General features: G+C 37.7%; 1 protein-coding gene across 1 annotated transcript in view; it reads right to left on the reverse strand.

Moving 5' to 3' along the window:
* The window catches only part of RECK (reversion inducing cysteine rich protein with kazal motifs), a 67,360-nt gene that overhangs the window by 38,437 nt on the left and 5,500 nt on the right, over positions 1–23,423 (reverse strand). The window contains exons 2-6 of the mRNA XM_045780345.2: positions 18,031–18,089; positions 15,310–15,384; positions 14,352–14,388; positions 11,718–11,803; positions 10,255–10,302 (exon numbers count right to left, since the gene is read on the reverse strand). Coding sequence (XP_045636301.2) covers positions 10,255–10,302; positions 11,718–11,803; positions 14,352–14,388; positions 15,310–15,384; positions 18,031–18,089 — 305 coding nt within the window. The remainder of the gene's footprint in view (positions 1–10,254; positions 10,303–11,717; positions 11,804–14,351; positions 14,389–15,309; positions 15,385–18,030; positions 18,090–23,423) is intronic.

Consider the following 23,423-nt stretch of genomic DNA (forward strand, 5'->3'; position numbering starts at 1 on the left):
TATGAGCCTGCTTCTTCCTCTCCCTCTCCCCCTGCTTGTGTTCTCTGTCTCTCGCTGGCTGTCTCTATCTCTGTCAAATAAATAAAATCTTTAAAAAATAAAAAAAAATAAAATAAAAAAAGACATTTAAGTCTTAGCTAAAGCTAATTCTTAAGTCTTGCTAATGTCTAGTCGCCATCTGGTGGCAAAAGAGGTAACTGAGCCTTATACTGACGGAGCCTCTTCTGACATCTTGCCATTACTATACCCACTGTGCCTCCGTATAACAGCTCCCTCACTCTGCCCATCTTACTCTAGAATAGCTAAAAATTACAGTGTTACCAAGATGAGGATCTACCACCACCTCAGAAACCCAAAGAACACAGCAGGGTGCTGGAGTTGACAGGATCCCAAGAGCTCTTGAAATCCAAAAGCCTTCACTATCCAGCTAGAGAGACAGACGTACACAGTAAATAAAGGGCAGAGCCAGGGCTGGAACCCAGATTTTCTCTCATGTCACTACACCGTAAGAAGACTGGATTATTTTCCTGAACGCAGCCAATGCAAGGTTGAACTTATATCCACATTGTAATCTCTTTTTAACAGTCTCCTATTTTTAGAGTCAGCACATTAAATTGTGGGGACAACAATCATTTATTAAGGTTCATATTATTTCTCTTAAAAATACTTGATCATGAAATCTTTCCTCAGGTAGCTACTTCCAGTTGCCTGCCCTACTCCCACTGGCTTTAGAGAATAGCAGTAAGCTCTTCCACCTACTGTTGGGAGCAGGTTACCAGGGGGGCAAGCCTGGCAGAAAAACTAAAATAAATCAAAGTAAAGTAAAATCAAAGTCAAGGGAACCATAGTGACCCTGCAAGCCACACTGACCCTCCTTTGGGGGAAGAGCCGTTGGGGTGCAACTGGGAGGTAGATTCTTCTGGTCCAACCACTTGCTCAGAAGTTGGCTCTGTGGATTTATTTTCTGTCCCTGTCCCATACTTTTCCATTTTTGGGATTCCCTTCTTCCTTTCTAACAATTCTCCATTTGCCCACTTGTCTCAATGATGAGGATGATGAAAACTAAACAACCATTGATCATATGAACCTTGTAAAAAAAAAAGGGCGGGTTCATTTTGGATGTTTCAGTCACTTCTGCACAAAGACCCAAAAGATTATATTTTATGAACTGTTATTTAATGTTCCCTATTCCCAAGGCTACGAGTTAAAAGTAAAGGAATTGCTCTGTTCTTAACACCTCGATATATAAAATGTTTCTTTTTCATAAATGGACTGAAATTTCTCCCATTCTGAAGTTTTGCATTTCATATGAAGAATCTAGCTCATCAGATGCTAAGTTGGAGAGATTAAATAATTGACCTCTTATTTTATTTTTAAGTAAGCTCTAGGCCCACTGCGGCGGGGCTTGAACTCACATTGCCAAGATCAAGGGTCACATGCTCTACCAACTGAGCCAGCCAGGAGTCTCTAAATAATTATGTTTTTAAACCTCTACAAGGTGTTTTTTCCTTGTTGTGAACACCATGGCTTTTTAGTCAAAAAGTTTAAGTGACTAGAATATGTAAAGGATTTAATATCACGATATGGATATTGTTAAACGAGTGATTCTTCAGTTTCTGCCTCCCAAATAATAACTATAATTTCAAGAGTTGGATAAAAACACCCAAAACTGAAACAAGAATAATAGGTCTAGACTGCTCAAAGAAGTTTGCTCGTATCACCAGAGCATCCAACCAACTGGAAGCAAATTTAAGGCCAAGTAGTATCTGTAGAGTAACACAAGGTCTAGGACAGAGCTCAGCACAGTGTTTTGGTAGTATGACTGCAGTTCTATCTATTTCTCTCACACTGACTCTGGACTTAGCCATGTGATTTGCTTTGGTCAAGTGGACAGTAGCAAGCTCGAGGCAAGCAGAGGCCTGCCCAGAGACTTGCATCTTTCCATTTCCTCTCTTGTGCCTCTATCACCACCACGGGAACATGCCTGAGCTAAAGGGCTAGAAGAGACACATGGAGGGGAGCTGAGCTGACTTAGCCAACGGCATCCTAAAGCCCTGAGGCTCAGGCAGACCTGCGAGCTGACTATAGAAGCATGAGAAAGCCCAGCCAAATCAGCTAAGGTTGGCCAGATCAGAACTGCCTACCTGGCCCTTAGATTCATAAGAAATGATAAACTGTTATTGTTTCAGGCTATGGAGTTTGGGGATAGTCTGCTATACAACATTACTGTGATAACAGATACAGTATTCAGTGCTCCTGTACTCATTCTGAGAATGCCTAATTCATAGACATTTACACAAGGTTTCCACATAAAACTGCCATTTACTCTGAAACAAAGAACCTTGTGTAATTCAGCTGTCCAGAATGGAAAAAATTTCTACTCAAAAATTCTATCTATAAAAATACTAACTGTAGCACCTATTTATAGGCAACAAATTTTTGTTCATCCTTTAAGCCTTACCTGCTCTGTGAAGACTTTCCCATTACACTGGGCAGGGTTGTGGGTTTTTTTTGTTTTTTTCCTTCAGGCTCCAATGTGTCTTGTACAGACTTCTAGCAATGGACTTGTCTCACTGTATTATAATGAACTATTTGAATTTCTCTCTTCCCACGTACTAGCTATGAGCTTCTTACTGACAGTGGCTAAATCCTTTCACCTCTGTACCCTGAGAACAGTGCCTGAGACACATTAAATGTATCAGTTTGGTGTTATCAGTTCAGTGAATGTTAAGTGAATGAATGACAGATGCAAAGACAACTGAGGTATATACTCTGCCCCAGGAACTAAAGAGCTTAATATTAAAAAGTGACATGTAAACAAAGAGTTATACTATAAGTTGAAAAATGCTATAATCAAGCCTGTAAAGTGTTTAGAAGTAGCAACATTATTTGTGTAGAAGTAAGAAGGCTGGGCAGGAAAGGTTTCAAAGAACTACCTAAGCCAGAATGTCAGGCAAAGTTTGTTGCCAGTTGGACAGGAGTACTGGTGTGCTAGGACCAACTTTTGCAGGGGTGGGGGTGGAGGGAAAGTCCTGATTTGTAATATTTGCTGATGTTTGTGGTGAAAATACCCCCATCGTGGCTGTTTTCGAGTTAAAAACTGGCTGGCAAAATTCTTGAGTAGTTAACGAATAGCTCTCCCTAGCTAGTAGGAGTTGACTCCAGCATGCCACTGGACGGGGTAATAGGCTGGATTCCGGGAGAGGGAATTCTTGGTAGAACAAATAGGTTGTACAACTACAACTAACAAAACACATGGTCAATCTGGGAAATTACAAGTAGCATATCACTGAAGTGTAAGGAAGAAGACAGTCAGTGGCTAGACGGAGAAAAGCTTAGTTTGCCAGGTGGAGGAACATGGACTGTGTCCTACAGGTGAGCAACTGAAGAGTTTTAAGGAGGGGAGTGACATGACCACATCTAGTCTTTAAAGAGATCATGCTCTGAGAAGTGGAGAGAGTAAATAAGGGTCGAGAAATTAGATAGGAAGGCTAGCTGGGCAGCTACTGTAGTCCAGAAAAGCGGTATAGGGGGCTGAGGGATGGCAGTAACTGAGGATCTGGAAAGGAGACTGACTTCAGATAGATTCTGGAGGCATGTCTTTAGGGCTTGATAGTCACTTACTTGCGGGAGGTGGTGAGAAAGGGGAAAGAGTAGACAATACCTCTTCGGCTTTTAGTTTATGTGTCTGGGAGGACTGCACTGGAACAACCAAACACGAAATGTATAAAAATGCGAAGTTTTTGTTTTGGATATGCGTGTGTGCATGTGTGTGTGTGCACGCGCTCACACGTGCACGTGCACTCGAACACGCTCGCACATACTATGTAGCAGTGGGGTAGAAAAGGGGAAGTAGGGAAGATAACAGTTTGGCTGATTTGAAGTGCCCACTGAACATCAAAAGTACACATATTCAGTAGTGATTCAGGAACTCAGAGAAGGTTAGCAAAGAAGATTTTGGAATTGTCGTCATACTGGGACAACTAAAACTATGGGAGTAGATGAGATTGTCTAGGGGGAAAAAACCTGGCCATTTAGATTAGCGCAGGTCACAATCTAATTAAACTGGATCCAACTTCCCTTTGGAATGATCTCATTCAGGTGACCCCTGAGAAGAAAGGACTAGAAGGAGAAACACACTAGCACAAGGAGACTGAATAGGAGTTATTCCCTTCCAATACAAAATATGACAAAACAAAACCACATACAGATGGCATATAATCAAGGTTTTATATCTTAAGCCAGTACTGCAGGACCTAATAGGTTTCGCTCTTTTTGGAGCTCATCAGCTGCAGGTAACGGCTCATACCTACTCTGACACGGGGTCTCAGTATAGCATTTTATCATCCACAAGCCTCCCATTCACAGTCTTCTATTTACTATATTCTGCCAATTCTTGGAGTTTCCTTAGCACTAACTAAAAGAAGCTTTACATTTAGGCCCTGAAGGCTTTGATTGGGCAAAGTACCATATTCTTCTTCTTGCTAAATTCCCCAAAGCTGACTAAGTACAGCCTAGACTATCACTTGATATACAAGATGGTCTACTCTCTTCTTAAGAGTATTCTTAAAACACTGAAGAACGGATCCAATCACATGAGGCATCAGAGGCCTCTAGCCACCCAGATAATCCTGCTGGCCCTGACATCCCTGCCTTCTTATCTCTAAATTTTTAGGGCTATTTCTTCATCCCTTTCCTTTATGCTTCTGGTAGTAAATCCAGAATCAAGGTTTAGTTGAGAGAAAAAGGAACAAAATAAAATTAATACATAGAAATCTTTACAGCAGAATATTTTATTGTGACATTTCCTAAGAATACACTGCACAGCCCATGCAGGCATACATAAATATGTACCAAACACTGGCATCCAGGGATTTGACCATTTGTGTTATAGGGGGTGGAGGAGAACCACATATATATTTACTTTTATATGCATAAATGCCTCTAGGAACTGGGTGGCTATAGTACAGGAAGTTGAAAAGAGACTTTTAATTGTACACCATTTTGAATTTTGAACATGTGATTATTTAAAAAATAAAAATTAACACATACCTGAACCTTTCTCTACGCACTGAGCTGTGTGTTGACAGGATGGCGCTCACAGAACTGAGTCTGAAACTCACAAGGCCAACCACCTTTGTTCCTGTGCTTCTTAGAGCCTCTTTTTAACATCCTCAGAGTCTTAATTTTATCTTAGCATTCTCACAGAACCAGAACTCCAGAACAGAACATTATTTTAGTTTTGGTTAGCAACTGTTTAGTTTAAAACTTAAATGCCTTAAGATTAAAAAAAAAAAAAGTGAGTCCTCACAAAAATACCTCCTAGTGCTTTTCCTTTATAGTTTCTCACCTTCCTTAATCAAGGTTTTATATCTTAAGTAACATCAAATACTGGACTGGAAAAAAAAAAAGCCAAGAAAGAAAGGAGAATTGAAAATGACATTTCTAAAAAGAATATAAAGAAAAGCATAGAGAAGGATCTGTGAAAGGAAGAAGAGACAAATAAAAATGTAAAAGTCTGATGAAAATCTGTAGCATTGTATTTCAGTGGCTCATGCAGCAAATGGAAGAGGTATGTATATTTATGACCACTGTGTTAGAAGAATGGCAGTAAAGCCTGACATAAAGATATGAAATAGATTTATGAACCCAAAACTAAAATTTGTGCCATTACTCTACAGCCATTGCCAAGTCTCTGGAAATTAATCAGCCTCACATCATGTTAATGTTTATCTTGACATTCAAGAAAGAAACTATGAACAACAAAATTCTTTTTTTAATCACCATTTTGGTGGCTAGAAGAAAATATTTTCAGCCAACTTGCAGACAAAGACTATGTAAAAAAATTATACTAGATATCTCACAACTCACAGAAAACACAAACTAGTCTGCACTTTGGCTCTAACGAGGCAGCGGCACAAGTACGGCTTGCTGATGGTTTACAGCCAGCATCTGTTCAGCTGCTGCCTGAGTCATTCCAGCTGTTGACTATTTTAACTATCATCCCTGGTCCACATCTATGAATCCATGTGGCCTGACCAATATTTCTTGGGGGGGGCCAAGGACCACGCCTGTGAAAATGCATGGAGAACCTAGATCTGAGCTTGCCCACAACATCTGAACATGTCCTTGTCAGAGTGATCAAGCCACTGGTTGATAATGGTGGCTCGAATCAAAAGTGTGATTCTGAAAAAATATTCATCAGTACTAAAGGAAGTCCTGTTTCTTACGTACAGGTCAGAAAAAGAGAACTGCAGAGTTGGGAGATCAACAGCCAAATCCCCATCCACTGCAGAAATCCCTTCCACAATATGTGAATCCAGTAAGCCTTTGTTTGAACATTTCCACTGATAGGAAGTTAGTTCTCTTTTTCTTGGAACATCTTATTCCAACAGTCTCATTCAACACAGGTAGGGTCCTCCTAATCGATATCTGGATCCTTCTTTTCTAGGTCCCTGAAAAAGCAATTTCAAAATCTAGCTCTCCACTTTTTTCAACACTTTATCTTTCATCGAGTTTTCTTTCACTCTCAAGGTTCAAGGGTTACTTCATGGTTGACTTGGGCATGATCTCTCTCCTCTAGTCCTGTATTCCTAACTACCTCTGAGGTACAGGTTATTACATTTAAAAACACTTAACACTCAATATCCCTCAATTTCTTTAAACTCCCCTCCCAACATACAAGCTATTGTTGCTATGTATTTTCTCTTGTTTAAAAACTTGAATATATTCTTATTGTTTTCTACAATCTGTGTGTGTTTTAACTTAGTCACTTTGTATTTTCATCATTCTCATTTTCTTCTGCATCTCAAAAAAGGTATTTTACAACTTCCTGTAAGGGTCCAGTAATGGCAATTCTTCATCTTTATTGCCCGAAAATACCAATTTTGCCCTTTTTTGAAAAATATTTTTACTGGATAAGGAATTCTAGGCTGATAATTATTTTCTTTCAGAACAGTTTAGGTATCATTCCACTGTGTCTGGCTTCCTCTGCTGCTATTGAGAAATCAGCTGTTAGTCTCCTTTGAAGGCAATGTCTTTTTTTCCTGACTGCTTTTAAGATCTTTGGCTATGAGGTATATCTGTAATGTATGGATTTGTTTTTAATCCTGCTGGAGATTTGTTGGGTCTTATTAAATATTGCCTCTGTCCCATACTCTCTTTTCTTCTTCTAGTATTCCAATTTGAACACTTTATCTCCCATGTCCCTTAAACTCTCTTTTAGTCTGTCCTTCTGTGCTGCTTGTCCATATAATTTCTTCAGTTCTACCTCCCAATTCACTAATAATTTTTTTTTATATTTTCCTGAACATTATCTACTATATTCAATCCACCATTAACAAATCCTAATGATGGATTCTGCCTTCAAATCTCTGATTTATTCCGGAATCCTTGGTTCTATTGTTATCATCCTAGTTTGGGGCCTTACCAGTTTTTAGGTAAGTTAGAGAGGTCTCTGGGATCTAAAACTTAGCATGCGTACAAGTAAGGCTTTAGCTTTCTAAAATATGGAGTTGTTATGTTGGTCTTCTATACTAGAATCTTCATCATCTCCTTCTACTTAAGGGAGGTATTTTGAGCTGAGCCCTAAAATATCTTTCCAGGATCTGGTCCCATGTTGCCTATCCAACTAAGCACAGACTCTAAGCCCCGAACAGGCCTATTTTCTTTCTGTCCCCTGCACAAGCCATGTGCATTTTTGCTAACATGTTTTTTGGTCCACAGTCTTTTTACCAAAGTATGCCAATCCTTTCAGGCTTTTCTCCTTTGCAAAGTTTCCCCTGATAAATCCCAACGTGCTCACTCTGCTCTCCAATTTCCCTGAGCCCTCATGTGTGCAGTATATATTTCAATTCTTCACGCAGATACAATTCTTTAGTATTTGAAGTTAAGTTATAAGTAGCTTAGCTAGAATTCTAAGTTAGGTGTAACTCCAAACTTTATGCTTTCTATTATATAAAACGGCCTCTTATAGTCAATAAATAATTGTTAATTTGCATAAGAAAAGGAACCAGATGCTATAAAATCAGACATAACAATGCTTTACAACTAACTGCTTTATCTTAGTTGGAACAAAACAGAATTTTAAATGTCATTAAAATTTTTGAACTTTATTCATACAAGTAAATTTCTCAGGAAATCCTGAGGGATTCTGTAGCAGCTTACCTAGTAAAGACAAACATTAGCTCCTCCAAATAAAATTACTCACTCTCTGAATACCCAATCAAACTGCATAAAACCATCCTGCAGGGTAAATGCTAACCCCTATAACTGTAAGCCAAAGGAACAGCTTACACATCTGGAAGTTCACTCCAGGGATCACTCCAGTGTTAAGGAAAAGATACTAAAAGCCTAGTTTTATAAATTATTCTTGTGTTGATAAACAACCAGTCCAGTTAAAATAGGTTATATTACACCATATTTACCCCATTCACTTTTTAACAAATAGTCATCATCTTTGGACTAGACTTCAACAATCATGAGAGTGAAAGTTATTTGGGGTTTATAATGCAGAACCCTCCTTCAGCATTAAGGTGCTCTTGTCTCTCTTTTTATTTCTAAGTAATACATAAGAAATCAAATTGAGTCTTGAATTATCTTGACTAATTTATAGAGTCAGTTTTTAACGGATTTATATTACATATGTATATTTACATATATATGTAAAAGAACCCTCTGGCCATGTAGATTTTTGGAAAATAATTGCTTAATACTAGGCCAATAAAGGAGGACAGACTGGGAAAAGTAAACTATTCTTAGTATTTCTCTCATAGGACAGTGTTTATCTCTCTTACCTTTCCTGTCCCGTCCTTCATCAACACATACTGGCAGACTTCCTAGGGCAATGCAGAAATCCAGACAAGAGAAGGAAGCACACTAAAATAATGGAGGACAGGCTACAGGAGATGGACAGTGTCAGACATCATGTGGGAGAAAAGAAGGAATTATCACAGTTAGCCACTTTGTTCAAGAGAAACTAAAATTAGTTATTTCAAAGGTAGAGAGATAAGAAAAAAAAAGAAAGATCTTTTATTTCTTTGCAGCAAGTCTCCTTTTAATAAGAACAGAGGAGAGTGGCAGTTAATTTGGAAGTGTGTCTTCAGAGAAACAGATATAACTTAGCAAACAGTAAAGAGACAAAAGATAAATATTTCCAATGTAAAAATATTAATCAAGAGATATAATTATAGGCATTGAGAAAAGAAAAAAAAAGTCAGAACTATAATCTAGAAGGTGTTAAGAGAACTGTTCTTTCTTTTCCAAGAGAATACAGACTATTAAAAGCAAAGGATCGAGCCCCACATCAGGCTCCTCTGCTGGGAGCCTGCTTCTTCCTCTCCCACTCCCCCTGCTTGTGTTCCCTCTCTTGCTGGCTGTCTCTATCTCTGTCAAATAAATAAATAAAATCTTTAAAAAAAAAAAAAAAAAAGCAAAGGAATCCCAATGTTTATAGGTAAAAATGAATGAAGTGTATGCACGTAAGTATCCTTAACTGCATGGTCTTAAACTACGAAAAAAAAATAATGTCACATTTAATAGTGGAGTTCTAGAAACTGAAGAAAGTACTCCAATGAGGAGCTTTTTCACATCAGGGACAATCTTCTGTACATATTTGCATGACATGAAATACCTCCTCTACCCCTGCCCTAGGAACTACCCCATCTAGATACACAGTGCTTGAAAAACCACCATTGGGAGACAAGAGTCCTTCAGATTTAATACAGCCTTTGTATTTAGTACCTTCTCCGCCAAATGCAAGAGCTAGGAAAGTTTGAAGTTACTCGCACTGGCAGTGTGATTTTCCTTCTTTCAATTAGAGATAGTTTATAAAGATGAATACCTGGATGGGTCAAGGTATAGGAAAAGAGGCAAAAAAGGACATGGAACCTAAGAACTACTGTACAACCTTGGGTACAACCAGTTGCTATTATGAATACATCATAGGTTAAAGCCTCTGTATATGTGATTTAGGCATTTCTTTAAAAAATTTTTTTTAACTTTAAGATTTTATTTTCTTAATTCATGTATAACTAACAGGGCATTTCTCTAAAATTAATGTCCAATTTCAACAAGTCAAAGTCATGACATTTCTAAACAAGGTAAATGACAAGGCTATATTTTGTCAAGGCTATATTTTCTGTAAAGTAAAAGGCAATTTAAGGCAAGAATGAATTTATTTTTAAATTTTAAGTGGTTTTATCAATTCTGATAATGTCTGAATAGTCTATCAAAATTTGTTAAAAAAATGCATACCTCATATTCTTTTCTGCAAACTTTGGAAATATCATTTTTTGAAGATGCCTAAAAGATAACAAATTTCTCCATTAATTTACTATATGTGCGATTCAACACAGGACAAAAAGAACATAAATTAATATATGTTACTTGCTGGTTTGGTATTCTTTATTTCATCAAGGAAAATCTTACGCTCCAATATTTAAAAGTTCCTAAAATACAACAAATTTCACACAAGTTCTGTAAAACAAACATCAGCCCCAGAACCTAACCCGATAGGCTAAAACTTCACTCTTTTATGGCTTTAATCTCACATAATAACAGGGTCCTTTTGTTATTTCAGAAACTAGATGACTTTGAAGGAAATGTAAATCAGAGAACTTTTTTCTTAGTTGAATTCCACTCTGTAGCAAATTTTCTTGTGAAGCTCTGCCAGGGCATTTATATTTTGCTTTTTCTTTAACCCTTTATATTCTAAATTCTCATACTGATTTAAGAGTCAATCTCCTCAGAAAAAATCCACATGTAATGGAGGGGGCAACTAAAGAGGGAAAGGCTATGCCAGGCAACTAACAAAAGTTATTTTTATGTAATTCTCTTCACGTCCCCTTAAGCCCATTATAGTTCAAATCCTCTGCAACTCAGTTTCATCTCAATGGCTGGAGAAGAGCAACAGATTGCTAGGCTGTATGCTGCTCAGAGTGTTGCTCAGGCTAAACAGAACCGTGGTCTGTATGAAGGTAAAGGTGCCACCATGTCTCATATACTCTGGTCCAGAGACAAGTCACTAAAAGAAGAAAATAAGAGGAGGCTTTCCAGCTACGGTTTCCAGGCCACCTAAATTTCCCAGTTAAGTCTACTCTCACCAGTTTGGGAGCATGAGCAGCTAGGAGACCAGTTTTCCCACAGCACTCTGAGGAACCACTATGAAAATACACACAGTGAGGAAGAACTCAGGGACCTAACTTGAATTGGATCAGAGATCTACCCAATCAAAGAGAAGTCAGCGTTCACTGTTCAAGTCATGCTCACCTTAGGAGCAGAGAAGGGATATAAGAACATGTTCAGGGTAAATCCATGATGAAAGAGAGAAGGAAAGATGAAAGCGAAATAAGCCAACTGTGTCATCTGCTCTCATCCAAGCATACTCTAAATTTATACAACCATTTGGAGTCACTCAGCACTGACTAAGTATGACCACAGGCAGAGTAAAAAGGCCTCAGCTCCTATATTATTCTTTCTTCTCTCTGCCATGCAAGAGAGAAGAAAGAATAAGAAAAGGCTGAAAGTCTTACATGCAGCAGCCGTAACTGAGAAAGCAGCACGTCTAAAAGGAAGTGGCCTGTGCAAGAAATGCTAAATTTGCAGCTTTTATGGGTCACCTCTTCAAAGGTATGAGGTGGGCAAAATCCAAGACATACACACAGCTAATACTCAAACTGTACTCCATGCTGCTTATGAGCCTGATTGCCCAGTATTACCTGCTTGCATGCCTGTCGACACTCCAAGGTTATAGCCAGTTCACAGCAGCCTAAGCCAACCCAGCCATCAGACTTCTTAAACACACCTTAAAAAACAAAATGTTCAAATGTTTTGGTCATAAGCAGTAACAAACACAAATGGCATGCCAAACTGGTTCATGGATCTCACTAAAAGTCAAAGCAGGTATCCACAGGAAACCTCGCTCAGGTAGCAGGGCCTCAAAATTATTATGGCCCTCCTCCAACCCCTACTCCCAATGCTATCAGTCTTCTCAGAGCACCCACAACAGAATTATCAGGTGCTTTGTTTTTTTCTCTCTTCTTTCTCTCTTCTCTCTGCCCCCCCTAAACTCTCTTTAGATCATTCTCACTCTTGGGTAGACAGTATCTCTCAAGAACACATAGGTCAAGGAAAGCAAGGAGAGGCCTGCCTCACTTTTAGACTGTGAATCACAGGGAAAGATTCCAATTTAACTTAAAACACAAACAAAAAAGGGCATAAGGATTATTACTTTCAAAATATTAAATACCTGGAATAGTGTCAAAACCCATGATACTGTTAAGAAACTGATACTTAGGAACAGACAGGACAGACAGGAACATTTCCTGTGGGCAAGAACTGACTTTGGTGAGTACACTTAATTATGGGGCAAATGACTATTCTGTTTCCATTTATACACAGCAGCTATTTCTCCAGTCAAATTACGGTGATATCAAAAAGTGATCTAATTATAAAAAGTGTCCTAATGTATTTTTTACATCCATTTTTGCAAGTATAAATGTCAATGAATGACTCCTAGGATAAAAATAGGAGACACAAGTAACAATTATGAAACGAGGAAAGACATATGCTCATAGGCATGTGGCACATTCCTCCTGGCAAGTTCCTCCTCCTATACATTATACATACATCTGCAAATTCACATCTAAATCATTATTATTTACATTTGAAAAGTGTCAAGAATTCAATGCAATAAGTAACACAGTTCTCCAAATGAAACTAGGACTTAATATAACAAATAGAAGCATTCCGCTAAAAAACAAAAGTAAAAAAATGGCCTGCAGACAAAGCTGTCAAAATTATAAACTACCCCAATTGTTAAAACTGGCTAGAAATACGGCATATCATAAGCTTCTGTATCCCTACATGTTTTAATGGTACAAAGGGCAATAGACTTCCATCTAGCCCTTTGCCTAGTATAGTTTCCTCTAAATCTCTGCTACTTATTTAGAATCAGAATCAGTCACATTTTTGAAATTATTTTGAATGGAATCAATGTAGGTCATAAATTCTGTGAACTTTTATACCATAATACAGTATATTGCTATTTCCATACACCTAGTGGCCTCCCAGAAACTATTACTGTCCAACAAGGGTTTACAGTATTATGTACAAAGCACTCCATTAGGTATTATGTGGGCTATGAAATAGATAAAATATATGATTTATCCCATTATAGAGATTACATATGGAGCTATGTCTATATATAGCTATATCTACATATATCAGAGATATCAATTATACATAAATAATTCCAGGACATTAGGTAGAGGGATAATCGGGAGAACAAGCAAGGATATGGGCAATTCCCAGAAGGCAAATAGACCAATTTGTCTGAAATACAAACTTCAAACAGTGTAAAAGCCTTTAGAGTTCAGAGATACATAAAATATACTTCCTTTTTTCCAAGGCACTGGCTTTAACCAGGACTGGAAGCTTTAATCCTGGAAAGCTGTGAATGCTAGGCTAGGGAGTTTGGGCTTTATTCTGAAGGAAATGGGACATTCCCCTGGAGGTTTTTGGTTTTTTAAGGTTTTTTTGGAAGGAGCTGGGGAGGACAGCTATGATATGTTGAAACACCAGCTACAAGGTTGTTACAATAGTCTCTCCCCAGAGAATAATAATAATGGCTTGAACAAGGAGTAGAGAGAACTGATGCAAGATTTTACAAGGACAGAGTCAAAGGAGCTAAAAAGAAAAAGCAATCAAAGATAACTTGAGGGAGTCCAGTCTAGTGTCATTCACAAGATAGGTAATTATGAGTTTGGTTTTAAATTTGTACTTCAGTTGTCACCAGGATGCAGAGATCCATCCTGGTGACGTGTCTAGAAATTGTGAGTGACAACTTAGATTTGAAGGTTATCTTCCCAGGGCTGACTAGTTAACAGTTCTGGGAGGGAAAGCAATTAGCAGGGGAAGTGTAGAAAGAGAAGAGAAGAGGACCACACACACGAATAACCAAGGTCCTTAGGGGGAGTGGGGTAGAGGAAAGGTACGAGAGGATAAAGTCATGAGGCCAAGGTGGAGTCATAGGAGGTAGCGGTCATAATACCAGGTGCTGCAGGGTAGTTAAAGGGAGTAAGTACTGAGAAAAGGCCATAAGATTTAGGCACCATGAGATCTGGTGCTCTTTCAAAGACCAGTTCCACTAGAATGGAAGAAGTAGAGACAACAGCACAGTTAATGACTGAGTGAATGAGAATAAACTATACATTTGAAAATTTGGGTAACTACAAGAAAGAGAAGATAGGAACTCAAGGGGATACATTAGGTTACAGGACTATGACACAGATTTTACAATCACAAAACAAATTTTTAAAATAAAGTGCTAAATGTTACACTTCTTTGCTTACCTGGCAAAGATGAATTCATACAACTCCAAATTTCAACCTAAAATTGTAATCACCAAAAGGCTTTTATATAACCAGTTCCTAAACATGACAATTTATACAGAAATTATGTATAGCTAATTTGGTTACGTTTGTTTCTATATAGTCAGTGTTCTAAGACTACATGAGTATCAAGCAGCTATTCAGGGAAGGAAAAATAAAACTGAGATGCAAAAATATTGCTTGCTCTTTTCCCATCTTCCCATCTAAGAGCACTAACGATGAGTCTGGGTACTCAGGATGCTCACTGGAATCACTGTTTCTAAGCGCAAAGACAAAAATGTCTGTAGAGCAAGTAAAGGCAAATGCGTCAGTCAGAATTGTTTGATCAACTTATCCCCCCTCACATAATGCAAGTCACCACATCTAAAAAGTCTGTCTCGTGTAAGCTCAGAATTCCACAGCCTGGCCCACCAGTATCCCGAACACTGAGCATGGTCGAAGCACTGGAGACATTTTAAGTTACATGATTCAGACAGGCAAGCACTGTATCTACAGTACACCAAAAAAATGGGAAGACAGGAATAATGAGAAGTCACACATTTCCCCTTATCCCAAATTTAACTTTTCAAATTCAAAATAAATATAAGATAATATAAGTTATTATGGTTTTCATAAAATTATCAAAATAATGAGTAAAATTCTAAATTCCAGATAAACTATTATAATGAAATTTAAAGACTGTAATACATTTATATTTAGTATTATTTTTATCCCTACATCATAGGATAAACAATAAAAGATGAAAGATAATATTCTACCTATTTGTGTGATGATCTTTATAAAATACCTAGTTAAATCTAACATTTCAATTTGATCACAAACCCAAATCATTTTGAAAATTTTCCTGAACCTAAAAGTTAACTTATTAGATGGCTTCATTTAGACAAAAGCTTCCACAGTTAAGTTATACAAGACGTACCATTGTTTCAGGGCAATAATCTGGGGCTCGTTGTAACAGATGCTTTAGTCGGGATTCACTTTTTGAGGAGAATATCTATTTGACAAAAAAAAAAAGTTTTTGTGGCATTTTTCTGTAAGAACTAAGAAGAGGTAAAATTTGTTGTCCTCTATACTTATCAGTTGTCTAGAATATTTTCCAACTTCCTTTTATAAATGGAAAACCTTTGGAAAGATCTAAATTAAGCTGAGGTAACATCTCTTAAACGGTTGGTTAGTTTGGCAAATAATCAAGAAAGTCCATATATGCAAGTCTAGACCCTTTTCTAATGACCAAAAATGGAGAAAACCACGCTGCAAATCTGTTAGAGGACAAATGAGAGAAAGAAAGAAAACAGACAAGAAAAAAAGGTAAGTTTATTCCAAACTGTTCTACAAAATGCTTTTAGTCAAATAACAACAATGTAAAACAGATTATGTCACACCCTTGATATTAGTGAAGAACAAATCTGTGAGTAGCATTACAGCATAAACTTCCATAAAATACCATTAAATAGAGGCAAAGCCATTTTTAATAAAGATGCTGAGAAGCTGACAAGTTCATTCACCAGGCTAACTGGCTCTCTTCCAAACAGAATTTTAATTAATGCAATTACAATTTGATGTCTCAGTAAATTATAAGCCATTATATATGAGATAGAACTTCATGGTTACCTGCAAATAGTCAAGACTGTGAAATCCATGAATGCTAAGGACAATGAAAAAGGATTTATCTCCAGTTAGTTTTAGTAGCCATTTTTCTCCCAAACTACCATCTATAATTAATAAGTGATGAGAGCTAGAATATCACCATTTTGCAACCAATTGCCTTTAGGCAATTATCAATTATGACTATAATGTCAATTACAAAAAGAGACAATCAGACACAATAACGTTATGAGTAAGACCTGCTGAACAAACAAACAAAACCAAAACAAAGCAAAACCTAACCTGAATCGGATCAAGCCTCTGGACCTGTCCCAGGTTACTGTTAGCCACGTGTGGCCATCTAAATTTAAACTTAAATCAATTAAGATTAAATAAAACTTAAAATTCAGTTCCTCAAATTCTTTCTCGTTCTCCTCGGCCTCTTTAAACACATTTCAAATGTTCACTTGGCACATGTAGCTAGTGGCCGCCATACTAGATCACACAGATACAGAATATTTTCGTCACTGCAGAAAGCTCCATTGGATAGCTCTGCTTTAAATCTACCTACCGATTACTAAGAAATATAAAGGGAAGGGGAACACATTAAATGATACCAAGGAGTTGCAAATAGCATAATTCAGATTGTGAGAAACTCTACAGGATAAATGATCAGATTTATTCATCAAATAAGCAAAGTCAGGAAAGCAATCCTTCAGCTCCCTTAAGATGACACCATCTAGGAGCCATTTTTGCTTTTAAAAGCTGTTGTTTGGACAATCAATTTGCAGAAAACTTAATTTGCTGTAGTGTTTTGACATGAATTCATGTACTTAGATGAGTTGAGTCACTGTCTTGTTTTATAATTAAAGAGTATCTTGCAAAACCTTTCTAAATTCATAATATTGTTTGAGGGGTGCCTGGGTGGTTCAGTTGGTTGAGTGGCTAACTCTTGGTTTTGGCTTGGGTTGTGATCTCAGGGTTGTGTGATCCAGCCCCTAACCCCACACCGCACTCCACATTCAGCAAGGAGTCTGCTTATCCCTCCCCCACTGCCCCTCCTCTCCACCCCCGCCCTGGCCATCGTGCACACATGGGCTCTCTCTTTCTCAAATGAATAAATAAAATCTTTAAAAATAAATTCATAATATTGTTTGAGAGAAGTTTTAATTCTAGTTAGGTAGCTCTCTAAAGTTTAGGAAGTGACAAAAATCCACATTATTGAAAACTCTTCAAAAGATACTTGAGGCCATTTGTTCTCAAGTGCCAAGGCCCGAACTACATAACCAAGGTGACGAAAGAAAGTTAAGACTTTATGAACAGGTATTGTCTCAGTGGAACTTGTCTTAAAAGGCTCAATCAGAAAAATTCAAACCTACAGAAAAGTTTCAAGAGTAGTATAACACTCACATAGTCTTCATCTACTCATTATTAACATTTTGCAACATTTGCTTTAACTCTCTCTACATATACAGATATTATTGTTATTTTGACAAAACATTTCAGAATTCATTAAAGACATGATCATTCATTCCAAATCCCAGCATGTATCTTCCAAGAACAAGGACATTGTCCTACGTCACTGCAATACAATCACCAAATTTAGGATCATAGCACTGATTCATTATTATTATAGTTCATGTTCAAATTTCACCAATTTATCCCAATAAGGTCCTTTATAACAATCTTTTTTAATTCCAGGATCCAATCCAAGACTGTATATTGCATTTACTTGTCATATCTTTGTAGTTCCCTTTAATCTTCAAGTTTCTTAACCCTGACAACTTTAAAGAGTACAGGCTGTTGTTTTGAGGAATATCCCTCAATCTTGGTTTGCCCTATTGTTTCCTCATGATTCAGGTTATGCATTTTTGACAGGAATGCTACTTAAGATGCTGTGCTTCTCTTTAGTGCATTGTCAGCAGACACATATTAATTTGTTCCATTATTGGTGATGTGAACTGTGATGACTTGGTTAAGGTGCTGTCCAGCAGATTTCTCCAAAACAATTATACTTAATAAACACATAACCTCAACGATTATTATGTAGGCTTACCTGTTCACATACATCATGGCACATTTGGTTATCCTTTGAATGATTACAACACAGTGCACCTAAGAGAAAAAATACCAGATGTTGCCCACTGTTAAATAAACAAGATGATGAAACTAAATCAGACGACTACACAAAATATTTATTCAACAGATTATTATTATTCATTTTAACTCAATAAGCTTTTACAAGCCAAGGACAGTGCTGTTTGAGCACATGGTCCCTGCCCTCAAGAAGCTTGCAGGCTAATAGTGGAGACTGCCATATGTCCCAGAATTTTACTAAGTTTGCTTTAAGCATTATCTCATTCAATCCTTATAATTACCCTATAGGCTATATTCTATTATTATATCTACAATGTATGACTAAGTGATTAAAAGACAGTGAATTTTGTTTTGAACATGTTAAATTTAAGGTTCCTAAAGGACATCCAAATGGAATTGCAGTAAAGTCAGAAAGCTAAGACAAGATTGCAGGTAAAGCTAAATTGAAAGATCCAAGTTGAAAGTCATCAGCATAAAGAAGGTATATGGAAATGAAAGACATTGCCTAGGGACAGTTTCTGGTGAGAAGTAATCACAGCACCAAATTCTAAAGAACACAAGATCTGAGACACGGGAAGAAACAAGACAAGACACTGAAATGAAACAGTCAGACAGGTAGGTCAGCCTTGAGAGAGCAGCATTACAGAAGAGGGTGTAGTTAGTGTCATGTACCAAAACATACAGGTTAGATTGAAGACTCAAAAAAAGGAAATGGATTACTAATTAGGAGGCCACTTAGTAACCTTCACAAGGTACTTTCTGTGGAGCTAGAAGTGGATGATATTAAGGAGTAAACCAGAGGTGAGGAAATATAAACAAACACTGGCTCTCAATAAGTCTGGCAGAAATGGGAGGGAAGAGGCACCTGGGTGGTGCAGTCAGTTAAGCATCGGACTTTGGTTTCCGCTCAGGTCATGATCTCAGGGACTGAGGCGCTGAGCAGGGCTCCAAACTCAATGGGTAGTCTGCTTGGGATTCTCTCTCTTTCTTTCTCTCTCTCTCTCTCTCTCCCCCTCTGCCTTTCCCCCGTTCTCTCTCTCTGTCTCTCTCTCTTTCAAATAAATAAATAAATCTTAAAAAAAAAAAAAAAAGGAGAAGAAAAAAGAAATGGGAGGGGAAAAAAAGAGTAGCAGTTACAGGAAGATGCAGGATGGAGGGAAGGAAAAATCCTCCCTCCCCATTTGTAGTTGGCCTTTGTCCCTGATTCCTGGGAGAAAAACTCCAATCCTTGGAATTTCTAGAGTAAGAGGTGTATCTTTGTTATGCTAATGAGGTAATCCCGCGGCCCCGCCCCACCTCACCTAGATAGCTTCAGGATGAAGACTGGCATGCCAGAAAGACCAGCCACTTGATTAGAAGGTTAAAAGGTTAGGACTTTGAGCCACAGGATAGCAGCCTAACCTCTAGCAAGACCGGGAAGGAGATTGAGTTCAATCATATGGCCAATAATCCAATCAACCATGTATGTGTGATGAAATCCCAATGAACACTTAGATACGAAGCTCAGTGGACCTTTCCTAGTTGGTGAAGACATTTATGTGCCAGGAGGGTGATCACACTGATTCCATGAGGAGAAGGCACAGAAGCTCTGCATTTCCTCCCAGACCTCACCCTGTATGTCTCTTCATTTGGCTGGTCCTCCTGATTTGTATCCTTTATAATAAAACTGTAATCATAATTATAGTGCTTCCCTGAGCTCTATGTATCATTCTAGTGAATTACTGATTTTGAGGTGGTTGTGGGAAGCCTGGATTTATAGCCAGTTTTTCAAAAGTGTGGGTGGCCTGGGGACTGCCTAAGTGTGGCTGGTGTCTGGGGTAAGTGGTGTCTTTTTGGGGACCATGCCCTGTAACTTGTGAAGTCTGTTCTAACTCTGGGTGGTTAGTGCCAGAATTGAACTTCCATACACACAGTTGTGGTTGAAACAGAATATTGGAGATTGCTGGAAAGGGATATGGGTTTAAGAAAAGGCACTGAGGGGTGTCTGGGTAGCTCTGTCGGTTAAGTGTCTGCCTTTGGCTCAGGTCATGATCCTGGGGTCCTGGAACTGAGCCCCGCATCAGGCTCCCTGCTCGGTGGGGAGTCTGCTTCTCCCTCACCCTTTGCCCCTCCTCGTGCTTTCTCTCTCTCTCTCAAATAAATAAAATCTTAAAAAAAAAAAAAAAAAGGAATTGAGTTTGGGGCTAGGGATGCAATAGTGAATAAATGTTATGTTCTCTGACTTTATTCAGGTTACAGTCTGATGGTAAAACAAAGTTTAGACAAGAGTCTAGGATATAACGACACTAATAAATTATGAGGGAGTTGATGGCCTCCATTTTCTCAGTGAAACACAGATTAGATCTGAAAACAAAAAGGGATGGGATGGGGTTGGGGGTTTGAGGTGAAATTGTAGAAGTGTGGAACTGTCACTCTGGAGAACAGAGAAAGGAAGCAACTATAAATACATTTCTCAAACTTGTATTCTACTCATGAGTTGTTAATATCTATCCCTCCGGAGAAAACGTTTCATGTTCAAACAAACTGGGAAATGAAGGGGGATTTAAAAAAGTTAAAGAGAATTCCTTATTGCAGGACTTCACAAACAAAGCCTTTAATATGCTTATATATTACTAATCTCCCCAAAAAAGATCTAAGTAGACAGACTTCTCAGAGCACAGAACACTTTTTTCATGCCACTTACTAACATTTCAGAATGCCAGTGTGAGAAACATCAAATTAGAGAAAAGGAAAAACACTGCCAAGCAGCATTACAGGCTGAGAAACGCATAAATGGGCTATAGAAATAAACGGCAGGGACATATTATTATCCTACAGTGTACCTGACTGGAAAAAAATACAGCTGGATTGATCAGGGGCTGTCAAAAGGGACAAGATGGAAATATTACATTTCAGGTAGCTGGATCTGATACAATGGTTTAAAATATAAATTTGTAACATAATCTCTTCAAATGCAATCTATACAATTTCAGTACACAAGTTAGATGAAAGCAGAGCTTTTTTGATTGAAGGTAGGATTGGTACTGGGGGAAAAATGAATGAATAGATGAATAAACGAAGAGCTCTTTAGATCTCACCAACAAGCCTTCTACGTTCAAAACTGGATTCTCTATAAAACAGGGTATATGGGAGGCAATCACTCGTAAGACTTTCTTAAAACACCCCTTCTCCCCTGCCATGCCACACCATGCTCCCCCCATCTTCTAAGATTCTTGTTATGTCCCCAGTCTCATTACTCATTAGAATGGGAAGGGCAGGTAGGAAAAAGAAAACAAAACAAAACCGAAAAAAGGCTCTCTTGTGTGATAATGATGTGCTCTTTTGAAGTGTTGAAGAAGTTGCCACTTTCTACTATCCTCTAACACAAAGGTCATTTCAGGGCAAAAAAATCTAGCTGATCATGAGCAAAGATAACTCAGGAAAACATATGGTCCCAATAAGCACAAGCTTAGCAAAAAGTAAACAATCCGGTAGACAAGAGTCTGATTTGGGCCTAGGGATTTTTGAAAAACAGTTTCTTGGAGCAAAGGTCTATTTAGAACAGAAACAAAATGTGTTATAATTAAAAGTTCAGTAACAATGGAAAGTTTTATTAAAAACATAAAAGTAAAAGCCCATTTTTTCCTATTTAATGTTAAGGTCAAATTTACAATGTAGTGACCCCCAAAGTTAAATTTTTAAAATAATTCTTTTTTTCATTAAGAAACCCCAAACTTTGGAAAAGAAGAAGAAAAATGATCTATATTCCCACTGTCTTGCCAGAACCTCTGTTGACACTTTGACATATTTCCTTCTAGTCTTTCCAAAAGCCTTCTGATAATTCTGACAATATGGGACTACAGAGGGCAGCCTAAAGTCTTCTGGTAATAACTCCCTTCCCCCTCCCAACGGAGCATTCCTCTCTAATAGTACATTTCCTCCCTTGGGAGAGCTGCCACACTCCAAGAACAGGCTAAGGGACCTATGTTCCATCATATTTTCCATACCCTATCCTTAACCTTAGCCATTATTATATAGGTGCACATTTTTCTTCCTTTGAAACAAAACTTTTTAGAATCTTTAACACTACATATTTTTCAAGAAATAAAAGTCTACAAATAGACATCAATTCACATGCCTTCATTAAGAATGGGGAGAAGGGATTCAAATGCAATTAATGTAGCAACTAAAGGTCTTTGTCTTTTTTAGAGCTATTAAAATGGATTAATTGGGTCATTTAACAATTAGAGTGAAAAAAAAACTCTCCAAGGCCTAATGTTTTTATATAAGACAATTAATTCTAGAAATGCTTTGTTTTTATAATCTGGTTCTAATCTAATTTCTTGTTCTTCAAGAAAAATAGTTTAAAACTTTGCTTATTCTCAAGAAATGGAATTGAACAGACACAGGTAAATTAGTTAAAAATAAAACCTGATATTGACATGATGAAAATAAAAAGCTCAGGTGTTATCCTCATTAAAGACATAAGGATGAGTGTCATATTTTGCACCCTATTCCAAGTCTATAATTATAAAATTAATGAAAACCAAAGAGATTGCTAAAAGCCATGTATACTGCCTTTAAAAAGGTATTAGTGTAACCTAGAAATATGCAAGCAGAATTACCCAATAATTAGAAACATCAAGGTCTGGCTAACAGTTTGGGCCACATGTGTACTAAAGATAGGCAAGTAAGCAGGAAGCACATTCTCCAGCCACAAGGGAAAAATGCAACTTCTAAGACCAACCAGCACTTAAAAAAACAAATAGCCTAATCTAAAACTAAAATATTCATAGAATTATAGGATTTTTGAAGTTAAAAGGAATTTTGCCACAGAAACCTCCTAAATGCTATAATCCAATTTAGTTAATGAAAAGCCATTCTTGTTTTCTTCTCTAAAGAAAATAAAGATTCCCCCTAAATAATGTCTTCCTAAAGAATTACTAAAACAGGGGCGCCCGGGTGGCACAGTGGTTAAGCTTCTGCCTTCGGCTCAGGGCGTGATCCCGGAGTTATGGGATAGAGCCCCACATCAGGCTCCTCCGCTATGAGCCTGCTTCTTCCTCTCCCACTCCCCCTGTTTGTGTTCCCTCTCTCGCTGGCTGTCTCTATCTCTGTCAAATAAATAAATAACATCTTTAAAAAAAAAAAAGAATTACTAAAACAGAATATATATACCCCACACTGTTGACGAGGAAAAAAACTAAATCTGAGCTGATACTGAAAAAGGTCATTCTAAATAAAAAAGACGTGTTAATAAAAAGCTGATCTTACTTTTAATCACATATTTATTTTCAAAACAGCCTAGAAATTGACACATTTAAAACATTTAAATGACAACTACATCTTCACTTAAAAGTACATTCTTGCAAT

Source organism: Ursus americanus, chromosome 18, assembly GCF_024610735.1.
Source record: "Ursus americanus isolate L20-20 chromosome 18, mUrsAme1.1.p, whole genome shotgun sequence".
In the NCBI taxonomy this organism is placed as follows: domain Eukaryota; kingdom Metazoa; phylum Chordata; class Mammalia; order Carnivora; family Ursidae; genus Ursus; species Ursus americanus.